At 31.4% G+C, this 13,995-nt stretch overlaps 1 protein-coding gene across 2 annotated transcripts in view; it reads right to left on the bottom strand.

Moving 5' to 3' along the window:
* LOC126734377 (chondroitin sulfate synthase 1) overlaps positions 1-13,995 on the bottom strand; it is a 493,776-nt gene that overhangs the window by 372,594 nt on the left and 107,187 nt on the right. The window contains exons 7-8 of one of the 2 annotated variants that reach the window (XM_050437976.1): positions 4,953-5,154; positions 3,923-4,898 (exon numbers count right to left, since the gene is read on the bottom strand). In XM_050437976.1, coding sequence (XP_050293933.1) covers positions 3,934-4,898; positions 4,953-5,154 — 1,167 coding nt within the window. In that variant the 3' untranslated portion in view covers positions 3,923-3,933. Of the gene's footprint in view, positions 1-3,163; positions 4,899-4,952; positions 5,155-13,995 lie in introns of those variants that run through there. The other variant, XM_050437975.1, reaches the window with a different exon arrangement.

Here is a 13,995-nt window from a genome sequence, read left to right on the forward strand (position 1 = left end):
TAACATAAAATTACCTTAGTAAATAATCGATGGTTTTCGAGATATTGGCATTTTAGTGGAAGTCACCAAAATTCTACTCTTGGATCAGATTTTCGATTTTCATGCCTTAAAAATAGATACTTTTTAGATTTTTTTTAGCTTTGCAACACTGAATAGCCATTTTACTGATCAAAGACAAACATTAGACAATTAGACTAAACAGCCAAAACATTTAATAAGACATCTATTCTAAAATGAAGTTTTACTTATTTTTATTTTTAATACCTAAAATTGGAGCTGGCAACCTGGCTATAATACCTTAAAAAGTTCCTCATTTAATCTACTTTTAAAATTACCCAATATATTTTAAAAAACGATTTACTGTTATTGCGATAGAGTGAAAGATGAATCTAATCAACCTATCTACCTATCTATCTATAAAAAAAATTAAAAAATTTATAATTATGTAATGTTCATACAATATTTTTCACTTAGATTTTTTTTTTAAATCTGGAGACCATAAAATTGGACCAAGTCGGCCGATCCATCTGTTAGGGTAAATTTGGTTTAAATATCGACGAACTTCATGGGCATAATGTTCCGGGGATAATTATTTTGGAACCACAACCGAATACAACTGGCCAGAGGAACATCTTCTTAAAGAATCGGTAGATCGTTTTAACAGAAGCCTGAATAAGCCTGTCAGTTTGAATTTTCTAGTAATTCGAATGGGCCAATTAAACGCCCCTTCCAGATACGGGTCCACAAATTTACCTTAAATCGGTACTGCGACCTTTCTTCTCGAATAGAGTGGGGATTTTCCAACGCATAAGTGTGCATGTTCGTAAAGCCATGCTTTTTTAATGTACTTTTATCTGACCACAGTATTTTATGTAAAAAATTCGGATCCTCTTGATTTTTTTGCAATATTTCGCGGTAAAATTATAGGCGTGGTTCGTAGTCGCGAGGCAGTAGACTTTGCATCCGTTGAACGTGATATACGAGATATTGAAATCGCCTAGTGATGTCGTTTACTACCGACTTCGGAATACCGGTTCTTCTTTGGATTACTTGTGCCGAAGTATACGAATCATTTTCAATTTCTTCTAAGACTTAGTCAACATAATCAATACGAGGTATTCCCTCTCTAACTAGGAGCATAAGGCATCCTGTCTTCGGAATATGAGCGGTGTACATTATTAAATACACGATAGTCAGGATATTGGGCCAAATTTGGATATGTTTCTTAATAAAGATTAGCTGCTGCTAGCATTTCCTCTGCATTCACTATAAATGAGATGCATTCCCTGCAGACTCTTGGGCGGTATACGGCAAAAGCATAATAAATGATTAACCAATAAAACAAATAGCTCAAAAAACATTTTGCAGAAAAATAAACTCAAAAATAAATCCAAAGCAAAAGGTAATAGAAACGTTAGTATATAGGCAAAAACAGTTGTTAGTTCACGGAAAACTCCACACTAAATTCCAAAAATGGTTATTGCTTTGGTGATAAGAATTACCTTCGCTCTTCAGTTTTTTAATTTTTAAGTTAAATAAAAACATTTTAAACATAACTTAAAAATTTGTTTAGGTTTATCTTTCACTCTATCATAATAACAGTAAATCGTTTTTTAAAACATATTGGGTAATTTTAAAAGTAGATTAAATAAGCTAACTTTATAGGCTATTAGCCAGGTTGCAGTACAGTTTTTTGGTCTAGTATGAGGCGTCAAAGTTGAGGTATTTAAAATAAAAATAAGTAATACTTCATTTTCGAATGTTTTGGCTGTTTAGTTTAATGTTTGTCTTTGATCAGTAAAATGGTTATTCAGTGTTGCAAAGCTAAAAAAACAATTCTAAAAAATATCAATTTATTAGGCGTGACAATGGATAATCTTATCCACGAGGGAAGTCTTTGGTGACTTCTATTTTAGTGGAAGTCGCCAATATCTCAAAAACCATCGATTTTTATTAAGGTCATTTTATGTTTTTTTGGGTGCTTATGAGTTGCTCCATCAGCCCCTTCAGTATTATCGTTGATTTTCCGGTCACCCTGTATATATTGCACGAATAAACCTCTTAAATTTCACACAAGACATTTTTAACATTATTTTTAGATATGCTTCAATGGGTTCTCAGAATCGCATCCAAAATTTTAGATTCCTTATTAGTTAAAAAAGTTATTAAGGTAACTGACAAGTTCTTGTCATAAAATGCAGTTCTGGTTAGCATCCCGGCGTTGATCCAAAAAGGCCACGGCACACTCTAGCCCGCTTCCTTCTAATTTTCGATTCGATTCCCACCGCTGTGGTTACGTTCCTTGACCAGTTAGGTTCCATTGTTTTTAGAGAAGGCTTCCAGAACAGTGTCTCGCTAGTTCTAATATGAGACGAGGTTTGAATAATGTAAGAACTTTTTACACCGTTTTATTAGTAACATTCAGCGGTCTGGGTTATATCATATAATTCTGTTTGAAAAACACTTGGATAGTACTTAATACTTCCATTATGGCTAGTTAATTATATGAATATAATCTATGAGTTTGTTGCGTCTTGCTAGAAGCGAGGTCTTTGCAAGACAATCCCTTCTACTTTTAAGGCTCTAGTTTAAAAGAATGCCAATAATTTTATTTCTCACAATGGGTTGAATACTCCATTGAATGTATATACACCTTTTACTCAAAGAAATTTAAATATATTTTCTATGCCACGGTGTTGATATCTCATACAAAATGAGTACTTCGGTTCAGTTCAATGTGTCAGATAAAGAAATTGAGAGGGACCACATGTCATGTCTTGTTACAGTTATTTTTTTTATTTTGCATTACAACGGACTCTCGTCCATCTCGTCAGAGTCGACTTTTGCCTAACCGTCTTAATAAATTTTTCATTAGCGTTAGTTTTTTCACACTTAAAATATATTTCTTACATAAGTTACTCGAGCAAAAATTAAAAAAAAATATTTTAGTTTTTTAAAACGAGTGCCTAAGCCAGGTTCTTTATTTGTTTATTTTTTCTAAACGTATGAGGGTTCACGTCAAAAAAGCAAGATTTGCGGTAAACCGTAATTTGATGCATCCGAATACATTTTATTTGCAATTAGCACAAAAAAATAAAATATGGACATAACTCGTATCGCTTCACATTGTCTATAAAAAAATATTCAAAAATAAAAAGACTAGTAACATACTTAAAAATTTAATAACATTTTTATGGACAGAAACACAATTTTTTTTATGCTAATTAAAAAAAACTCTATAAAATATTTATACTAACAATATTTTTCCTACAATTTAAATTATTTACAAATTACGCCAAAAAATTCATGAGTGGATGAACTCACAATATGGCACTACATAAATATCCGTATAAAAATATACAATCAATAATTATTATAACACATAGGAACTATAGGAAAAACAGCAGTGACAATATCAATAATACAGGTATAAATTTGAGCATCACAGACTATTTAAAACCTATATAATTGTATTTGTAAATAATTTCTTTCGTTTATTTTTGTGAATAATGACCCCTGAGGTCAAAATTATGTGAGATTGTGTTTTTCAGAGATGTATGTTAGCTGATATTCAAATGTATAATTTTCATTGTTCCTAAATTTCTTCTGAATATGTTTACATAGGGCAAACAGATTACCTTTATAAATAATTTAAGTAAAAATGATTATTAAGGTTTTATTGTTCTTAATATTATTTACATTTCAGTATAATTTTGCTTACGATGTATGACTGAACGAAATAATCCGAAGAGTATTTTACAGACGGTTGTTTACGAACGAAATACATTTACTAATGACTACAAATCATACAATATAGCAAAACAAGATTGTTCATCGATGAGATGTATAAATTAAATAATATCAAATCAACTTGCCTAATATTAATTATTAAAGACTTCATTTTGAATTATCAGCAGCTTAGAGTTAGTTTTTCTATCTTAATTTTCCTTTAATATATCTTTCATACATTTTTTGTACGGTTGCTAAAGATCCCAAAGTATTTGCCTGGGTCCCCAAACACATAATTTTTTGATCGGCAGCTAAACTGGCATCACATTTCACTTCATGGAAAATATGTACCAAACCAGGATCCACACATCTCACTAATTTATGGGTATGCCTATGCACAATCTCCTCAAAGAACATTACATCTTCCTTCCCCCAGCCCTGAATATTGGTATCAAATCCTCCTAATGCAAGATAGTCTTTTTTATACATTGAAGCCATACCAAATCCAGAAGACCGCCAGTATCCACTATTCGTATCAGTATTATTTGTAGTAAAGAATGGCACATTATTGGCAATGACAGATATATCTTTTCCCAAAAGTTTTGGATTGAAAAGGCTATAAAGTATAGGAAAGTAAACACTTTTACCTAGAACAGTATTTTTACGAACGCGTTGCAAAAATGTACGATCATAGGCAATATCTACATCAATGAACAACATTAGGTCAGAATCTTGTAAAGTATCTACAGCCCGCTGTAGAGCAACTCCTCTTGCAAAACTGCTATTCAATCCAAATTCAATGACATCAATTATTTGGTGGTTTTTGTAAGCGCCACTAAACCCATTTTTAATTTTATCATTAACTGATTCGACTAATTTCACAGTATTATTAAATTCTTCGGGTTGGTCCTTAGTGTGAAACAAAATAATAATCAGATGTGTCTTTTCCCAATTCTGAATGCAGATCTCCTCGTACATATGAAGAAAGCGGACAAATGTTTCATATCTCCCACTTAAAGGTAATAGAAGATGTATTAAGGGTTCTGACGAGGTTTCGGAGGAAAAGGAAAGAAGAGGAGGTAGGTTATTACTGATGTGGTTAAAAACTTTATTGATAATAGTATTATCATTGCTAGGGCTCTCTGGTAAGGCTTCTCTAATGAAGGTTCCTAAAGATAAAAGCCAATTAGTAACGTAGATGTTTTTGCTTTCTTTATTCTTACCAGTAAATGTTTGCTGAACGTATGCATGCCTCCTTACTTGAACAGTCATTTTGTGCCCTCGATACTTTTTATATGTAAGGAGGAGATCTAAAATCAGGTCCACTCCATAAAGTGGATTTAACCTCCAATATCCATACAGAATCTCTTTGAAATCAATGATTCTACCACGTTGCTTTGAGTATTGGTTTATCAGTTCCATAATCTAGAAAAAAAGTACCACAAAAATAGAATCTGGATTGTGAGAGGACCTAGAAGGGAGAACTTTTGGAAACAATTGTTAATAGTATTTACGCAGATAAAGACTTTTTAGTGGTTCCAAACTATGAATATCTAATAAATCTATTATCACTGGGTCTCAATGTTATTATATATCTCAATTCTATTATACGCATTTTTTTCCAAGAAAAAGATCCAAAGGAAAGTGTGGAAAAAAAGTACCACAAAAATAGAAATGTGGATTGTGAGAGGACGTAGAAGGAAGAACTTTTGGAAACAATTGTTAATAGTATTTACGCAGATAAAGACTTTTTAGTGGTTCCAAATTATAAATATCTAATAAATCTATTATCACTGGGTCTCAATGTTATTATATATCTCAATTCTATTATACGTATTTTTTTCCAAGAAAAAGATCCAAAGGAAAGTAAGTCTTAATTTTAAATTAATAAATTTTGCACGTCTCTTTTGTTCACATTTCTTTTCTACGTATAATATAATAAAAAATTACATTATTCCGTTTACCTAATTTCTGGGAATCCGATCTGCTGCTATGGGGTATCGGTAAGGGGCACGCATGTAAATAAAACATGGCTGATTTCATTTATAAAAGAATGAAATGGAACCTCCCACCACTGAGTACTTCAATATTAGTCAATACTTTTAGACAACCAAATACTATATGAGGAAGGGGGCACACGATATCGATGTCCAATCAAGTCGAATTTCTAGATCGCATCGACAAACCTCTTTCGCGTGACGTTGAAAAATGTTTTAATTAAAAATGTTAAATTAACTTATATCCAATAGTAAGAAAATATTATTGTTATTAGTAGCAAATACAAAAATTAATTTAAAGATCATGTTAAAATCCTCAATTTTTTTTAACTATTTTTATAATTGTACAACATAAAATTTTAAATTAAGAGCGCACCCACCTCAATTCCTTTTTTACAATTGAGCTCTTAGCAACGTCGAAAATTTTTGTCCGAATAAGTTTCGTAGTCGCATATTCGATAGCCATACAATATATATGATACCTTCTGCAGCTCACATTTTAATACTGTCCCAGTTTTTAAAAGCTTCCAAAAGATGGTTTTAAATATTATTAGTTAATGTTAAAGTTAAGCATTTTACTTTGTCATCCTAAAACCAAAAGATTGATAACGCATGTTTTTTCACAGAGATAAAGAAAACCGTTAATAATTTTGATGAGTAACAATAACATAAAATATTTATCTAAGTTTTTAATTATTTAAAAAAAATCTTTAGTGGCGTAGACAGACAACAGTTTTACAGTGACAGTGAAAATATGCGGATTCCCTGTTTAATTTAGCAAGACACAAAAATTAGGGTGAATAATAAATAAAGGCAAATTTAGTTTCTTATATTGTAGAATCCTCCATTATTGGTAGAAGAGTGAAAAAAGATTGCTGTCACCCCACAATATCTACGCGACTTAAGAATCTTATGACAAGGAAAATAGATTTTGTTTGTAAGATCTGGACCCTCTGATTCGATAAATTTTCTTTTAAAATTAATATCATCAGTTTTGGCCTGTATATGTTTTAATAATGTATACTATAAACAGATCCATAGACCACAAAATCGTCAGACATCATTTACCGTTCAAAAGGGAAAAACTGGGAATAATTATAAGGCTTTGAACAAGGTAAATGCAATTAGTGGATACCTTAATAAAATGTATGTGTAGAACAAAGATCTGACCCGTCGTGTCGTTTTGCAGAAAGGAAACAGAAACTATTGGGCATAAATATAAGTTGTACGTGTGAGGCACTGTGAGGCAACAAATATTTCGGAACACATACTAAGAACTATACCACACCTGCAAAGTACCTGTACAGGGTATTGTAAGGTAGTAAAGTGTAAGTCCTACGAACTACGTCATCTTAAAAATGAGCCGTGGCTTTTTTCATACATGATGTGAATTTGCAAGTATATACAACTATTCGTTAAACTTGTTTTAAGATATGGTCTCTTTCTTCAGTAATAAAATGATAAAGGCCCAATCGGTGTTCAAGATCTGAAGAAAAAAGGTTTAAATATGGTGTGGAAAAAGCTGTATTTTTAATGTTAACATTGTTCGTTTGTGTGATAATAACCTGATGAGTCCTTATTGCCGGTTACAGTCCTTAATTGGCAGTTCCAGAAGTAAAACTATTAGTTTTGAGAAGGCATCTCTGAATAGCAGTAAATGTTTAGTGGTTTGCGTTAATTTTTATTACAATCCTCAATAACTAATAGCATATCCATAATTATTGTAGAGCTGTAAGACAGCTATTTTCACAGATAATAAATCAAACAATTAAAAAAAACTTTAACTTGTAAAAACTTGAGCATCATTCAAGCATCTTATTTATTCCTGTATTGGCGAATTATCGATAGAAAACACACTCTGTGAACCAAATTAATTTTTTTTTATCGGATATATGACTGATTACGAAAATTCTTAAAATTATTTTTTTAAACATATGATACTTACAATGACCTAATCAAAAATACAGTGTGAAACGTCCTCTAATTGCTCTAGTAAAAGAGTATCTATTTTCGGGATTGGCCACTTTACTACTTTATCTTGGAAGCAAAACATTTTCGGACCTACACCTGAAAAATATGTACTGAGGTGTTTGTATAGACCGCTAAGAGACATTATCTATATATCGGTGCATTCTATCAAGAATACAAATAGTTAAATTAAATCCAGACCTCTCATGTAAAATCGGTATTCTATCTTTAGTGTTGAAGTTATTTTTGGTCTTAGAACAAATAATTGATTTGGATTTATTTACACGGAAATACCGAGCTACATTCGACGAGACATTGCAACATGTGTATGGAAGATACAACTCAAAAAAAGTAGGGGCATATTTTTATTTTCCTTTTAGGATTTGTTACCTTTTTTAATGAACGTTGTAATTGTACTTTAGATATTAAGTTCCTAAAGGCATATTATACTTGGTTTATAGTTATAATCGAGAAATATTAACCAGTAAAAAAAATTAACAAATAAGATGCGGACCAATTTAAGAGGAGGGTTGTATTTAAAATAGTCATATTAACTTTATTCAAATTCAAATTTAAAACAAATTTATTCATCATGAAGGTAAATAAATAATCACATACAAAATTGTAGCATAATAATATACATATATTGTACAACCTACCAAATACATGATAAATAGGACCATGCCTCGATTATAGAGAACCGTTTACACAGGTTCATCATAAGATAGAACCTGTGTGGCATAGCCCTTCAAAAACCTTAAAAGTAAAAAAAAGATTTTCTTAATTAATCGAGACATGCATGTGTTGAGTATCATATTTAAGTATTTAAGTAAGGCGAAGCAGGCGGGGGTTCTGGATATGCAGGAAAGGTAAATTAATTAATATTTATAACAATAATAAGTAGACGGCAATAGAAGATCGAGCGGCTCAGCTCTTTTAATTTTTATTATAGATTAAGTATTGTTTTCTTGAGAATCAAGCAGTTTATTACGAATACATTTTTTAAATGCAGTAAACGGAAAACTTTTGCAATTAACCGGAAGTCTATTCCAAAGTTGAGAGGCGACAAAAACAAAGATTTTTGAAAATTTGCTGTTCTATGTTGTGGTATTCTAAATAAATGTATAAATCTAGTGTTATGATCATGAAGAAAATTTGTAAAATTGTTAGCTAAATATAATGGCTCCCTAGTTTTTATAACTTTATACACGAAGGAATACATGTGATATTTTCTACGATTTTTCATATTTAGAATTAAGTTATTGTTTAAATATCCTTATTTAAACAAAAAATGTGACTTCTAAATGGAATTTTGTAAGAAAAACGCATACAACAATTCTGAAGTTTTTGTATTGAGTAAGCGGAGTCTTCAGTCAATGAATTGGAATATACCACATCACAATAATCAAATAAGGATAAAACAAGTGTGTTACATAAAAAATATTTAGTTTTAGGAGGTAAATGATTTTTTAAGCCGTAAAGTCTTCTTAAGCGCATTTATGCAATTTTGAGATTTTTATTCTTTATATGTGTTTGAAATGAAATACCGCTATCAAGATATCAAGTTTTTGACCTCTCGTACTACTGGTAGCTGCTCATTACGAATTTTTGCATTTAAAGTTGTTGCTGCATTATGTTCAAATTTTTCTCCCTGGCGAATTCGACCTGACTAATCCAAACTTTAATCTTACAGTTTTAAATTTATAATAAAATTACCAACTAATTCTTACCCAATATATACTTTCTAGCAAATTAATACAAAAACAAATTAGAAGCCATCTACAAAAAACAAAATTAAACGACAGAGTACTACTTAATTATTAGATTTCGATCTAAAGAAATTAAGTCGAAGAACTTAAGGGCAATAGCAAAAAATTTCAGTCAAATTAAAGTACAAGCTACGTCTACCAATTCCATGTTCGCTTTAAAGACTCTGCGGTTGAATTATTTAAAAACTACCTATCGGGGAGAAATCAATGTGTGAAAATTCATTGCATTCTATCTAGTTCATTGCTAATTATGTCCAGCGTACCCCAAGGATCCCTTATTTTTCCCTAGTATATGCTATTTACACTTTGGTCCCAAAAACGATATACGTAGTATTAAAAATTAGATTAATATTAAGATTGGGCATATGGGTTTGCAGGTAAGAGAAGATGTTAAAATATTGGCTTTATTTTTGATAATCAATTCGACAAATATTTGTCCCAGTGTATTCAAAAACGCTTATATAAAGTTCAAATTATTATACAGTATTGGAGACAACCGTTTACAACCACTAAAGAAGATTTTATGTCTAGTCCTTTCTTTGTTTATCTAAGGCAATATATATGGAAATCGTATAACAGAAGTTCAAAAAAGCCGAATACAGAATGTAATGAATACAAATGCGTGTTTGCGACAAAATTAAGGAATTTGCAAATTTGATAACATTTCACATAAGTTGCTTGATATAAAATGATCAAATATGCAAGCAAGACGAACTATATACATAATCTGTTTCCTTCTATAAAAGATTTCTGACTTATAAAACACTAGTGCTTTATGTACCATAACATTATTTTTATTTCCCAGGTTTACAACATTAATATTAGAGTTAAGAGATTAATAAAATCCTTAATTGAGAGAATTTTGTTTTGCAATATTTTAAAACTATTTAGTTCTATTTCGGATCATAGTTATTAAAGGTTTGGAACTTAACAATATCCACCGCAGATGGTAATGAAGAATTTGCATGAGCTGCATTATGTCCATTTATATACTGCCACTGAGCGTAAATGGGCCAAGCTAATAATATGTGGGTTATTGTTTCGGGCTGGGAGTATCAGACTCTACAGTAGGTATCGATATTTTGCCGGAAAATAGGATTCCTGGAAACCAACGTACTGACTACACCATCCTGACAAGCTATCACAAATCTTTCCTTCGGATTTAAGTTCTGAAGACTTTGAGAAGTTGAAAGTCGAGTTGTTCATGCTCTTCCATAAATCTACCTACTTCAACCTTCCTCATTTTGGCTATTACCTTGATTTTAGACGAGACACGAGTTTTCCAGATCTGCCGGAGGCGACCGGAAAATCTCTTGTGATTTGAACATCCTCCAGGCAACTATGCAAAAGGCCGAAAAACGGAAAATAAAGGGTCTATTTATACTAGCGTCCACCAGCTGAATATCTCCTACTTTATCGCCAGCTGTTCTTCGATTGAGGTGATAAACATTGCACTTCTCTCATCTCAATTCCATTTCAACTTATGCGGAAAATATGAAAACTTTATCTCGGAGAAATCTCAGCTCCTTGGCCAAAGAAGCATAGAATTTCAGATCATTCATATATAGTAAATAGGTGACCTTCGCTTCATATCTCGCGGGTGGACCGACCATGTACCCCTTGCCTGTCCTTATCTCGATAGAGAGGGAAAGTAGTGAGATACATAAAAAGGCTCAAATAGTCGCCTTGGAATCCCTTGAATACTATAAATGTCCTTAAAAACTTTATTATTTTTATTATATCTATCTATGGTATCTATGGTTGATTTAAAGCACCGTCGAAAACACATCGCGTGTGTGGTGATACTTCTATTTGATCTAGTGTTATATTACCTTTCGTACTATGTGGGCAGTACTTAGCAGAACTGACTTTTGTAAGACCAACAGGTTATACCTTCCAGATATTTGGTAAATGACTCTTAATGACCTTTTTGATATTGACCCTGTTGCTCGTATTACGATGGCTATAATTGTCGTCTTAATATTCCATAGCCTTTGGGTAAATCTTTATATTTGAGGTATTTCTCTGATTTCTTTTGGATGATATTGTATTCAAATGGGATGTCTGGTTTGATTGATCTGTCTGTATGAACTTGCTCATCCCAAATGATATGGTAAATCCTGGTTTGTCGAATACAGAGTTATGCATACATGAGTTGTGCTGGTATCACTTGTCTTGAACATTGATGAGATATTGATATTTTCTAGTGCAGATTTTGTCAACTTTGTTGATAATTTATCGCCCCCCTTCTTTTTTAGCAATTTACAAGCGTTGAATGTCGGATTTAGGGTATAGGGCGCCATGCATAGTGAACAGTTTCCTGGTTTGACGATCTAATTTTCTGACATTGCTTGTATTCATTTTATTATGCAGAAGCTGTAGTGCACTACTGACACTGCCAATAAAGTAATGGCTGCAGGCATTTGTTCTTTGCATTCAGCTTATACTTCAGTACTCCCTTGATTGTTCCTTAGTACTCGTTCTTTAATCTTGTTTCCATATTTTTCTGTTGGACTCCATCATGTTCTTCAATGCCAAGGTATTTGTAGATTTCGTGTTGCTCTAATGCTTTTATTGTAATGTTGTTTTTTAGTTCAATTTTCGATTTTTGTAAGTTTTCATTTTTTAAACGTTATTTTCGCGCATTTCTCCAGGCCAAATTCCATCCGAGCGTCATCGCAAAATTACTTAACAAGTTCTTAATTTGTTCAGTAAGCTCATCCTCTTGTTTGGCTAAAGCTTAAGGTCATCAATATATAATAAGTGACTGATTCTTTCAGCTTCATTTTTCCAAATGCAGTACCAAACTTGTTAAGAATCGTAACCAGAGACAATACGGCCATGCAAAACATCAATGGCGAGCGAGAGTCTCTATAGTATATACCATTCTTGATGTGAACGTCTTTAGTTGTTATGCTTCATTTTTTGGTCTTTACGTATATATAAGGACGCTTTTCATAAGTTCATTATTTTTGGTATGAGATTCACTATAAATGGCAATACTCGGTATATTTAGGTGTTTCTAATATATATGGATTATTATTATTTCTATATTTTTATTATATTAGTATTATTATAAGCTCTTAAACAGGACTAGTTCAAAAGTACTTGCACAAAACAAAAGTTCGTCTACATTCTAGAATATATAAATAATAAAATGCTTTTCTAGAATTCGGACTTAATACTATTAATTAACACTGAAGAGAGCAACATAACTTTTATCTTTTGTTCATAAAACTATATCCATCTCAGAATGAATTTCTTCTTTTTCTAATATTTATTCTTGGATATATCTAAATTTGGACATTACACACTTTTGATTAGCATATCCATGAGTCCCTGAAGTCCCTCTTACACTTCTAAAAATAGGTTGCTCGTTAAAATTTAAAAAGAGATTTATTTATGGTGAGAGTTGGCCTACGATTTTCAATTTCATACATATTTTTCTTATAGAAGATTTTCAAGGTAGTTGCAAAGTTAATGAAGGTTGTACATATTTTAAGATGTTCTTTCAGGTATAGAGGTATAGCGTTTTTAGAGATTTCTTTTTTTGATGCCTATCGAGCTATTCTTATTTATCGGAGATAAAACAAGAGTTGCATCAATGTTAAACTTTTTTGTGTCAATGTAGTTTTTTTTATTAACAATACGTATGTTTTTCACTTTACACCTAAAGTGAAAAATAAATCTAAAAAAAAAAATTTAAAAACTTATAATATGTATACCTGAGGAACGAAAAAAGAAATATAAATCGTTGAAAATAATTTCTACAATAGGAAGGGCTTAAAGGGGAAAATTTCTAGCCTTAGCTACTCTAACTTTATAATAAACTCCTGGACAAAATTATTGCACCACTTGATTTTTAAAAATATTTTTTTTATTAAAGATAAAAAAAAATTAATAATAATCATTGTTAACTATGCATTATTTATTAACAAGAAAAATTATATTCTATTTAACAAAGCGAGATTTAAGTAACTTAATTCAATACAAGGAAAAAACAACGATTTTCACTAACTTCAATTGCTTCAGCTCCCTCTAGCTGCAATGACCGCTTGAAGTCTTCGCGGCATTCCTTATATCAAATTTTGAAAAGTTTCCTGCAAAATGTTTTCCCACACCTTACGAGCAGCATGTTCTATGATAGGGCATAAACATAGTTTTTGTCCAGTTCTGCTTTTTGTATGAGAAAAGATATATAACTGTTTTAACTGATATTTATTTTTATTTAAATTTTCTTGACAAAATAATTAGTGGTGCGATAATTTTGTCCAGGAGTTTATTTATATTATGGTAACTCACTGCTTGTGAGACCTTTCCTAACAGCCCTTAAAAATTTTTAAAAATACTTTTGAATGGTACAATACAAACCTACATTTGTTAGGGAGTTTGTTGCTCATAATAATAATAACTGACTTATGCCGACCCCTGTATATCTAATTTATTTTTTTTTTTTAATATTCGAGCTACTGTCGTAACCGGTAAATCTTAAAACTTTTAACATTTTACGCGTCGTTTTTATTTTAAGAGAC

Source organism: Anthonomus grandis, chromosome 3 (genome assembly GCF_022605725.1).
Source record: "Anthonomus grandis grandis chromosome 3, icAntGran1.3, whole genome shotgun sequence".
Lineage (NCBI taxonomy): Eukaryota > Metazoa > Arthropoda > Insecta > Coleoptera > Curculionidae > Anthonomus > Anthonomus grandis.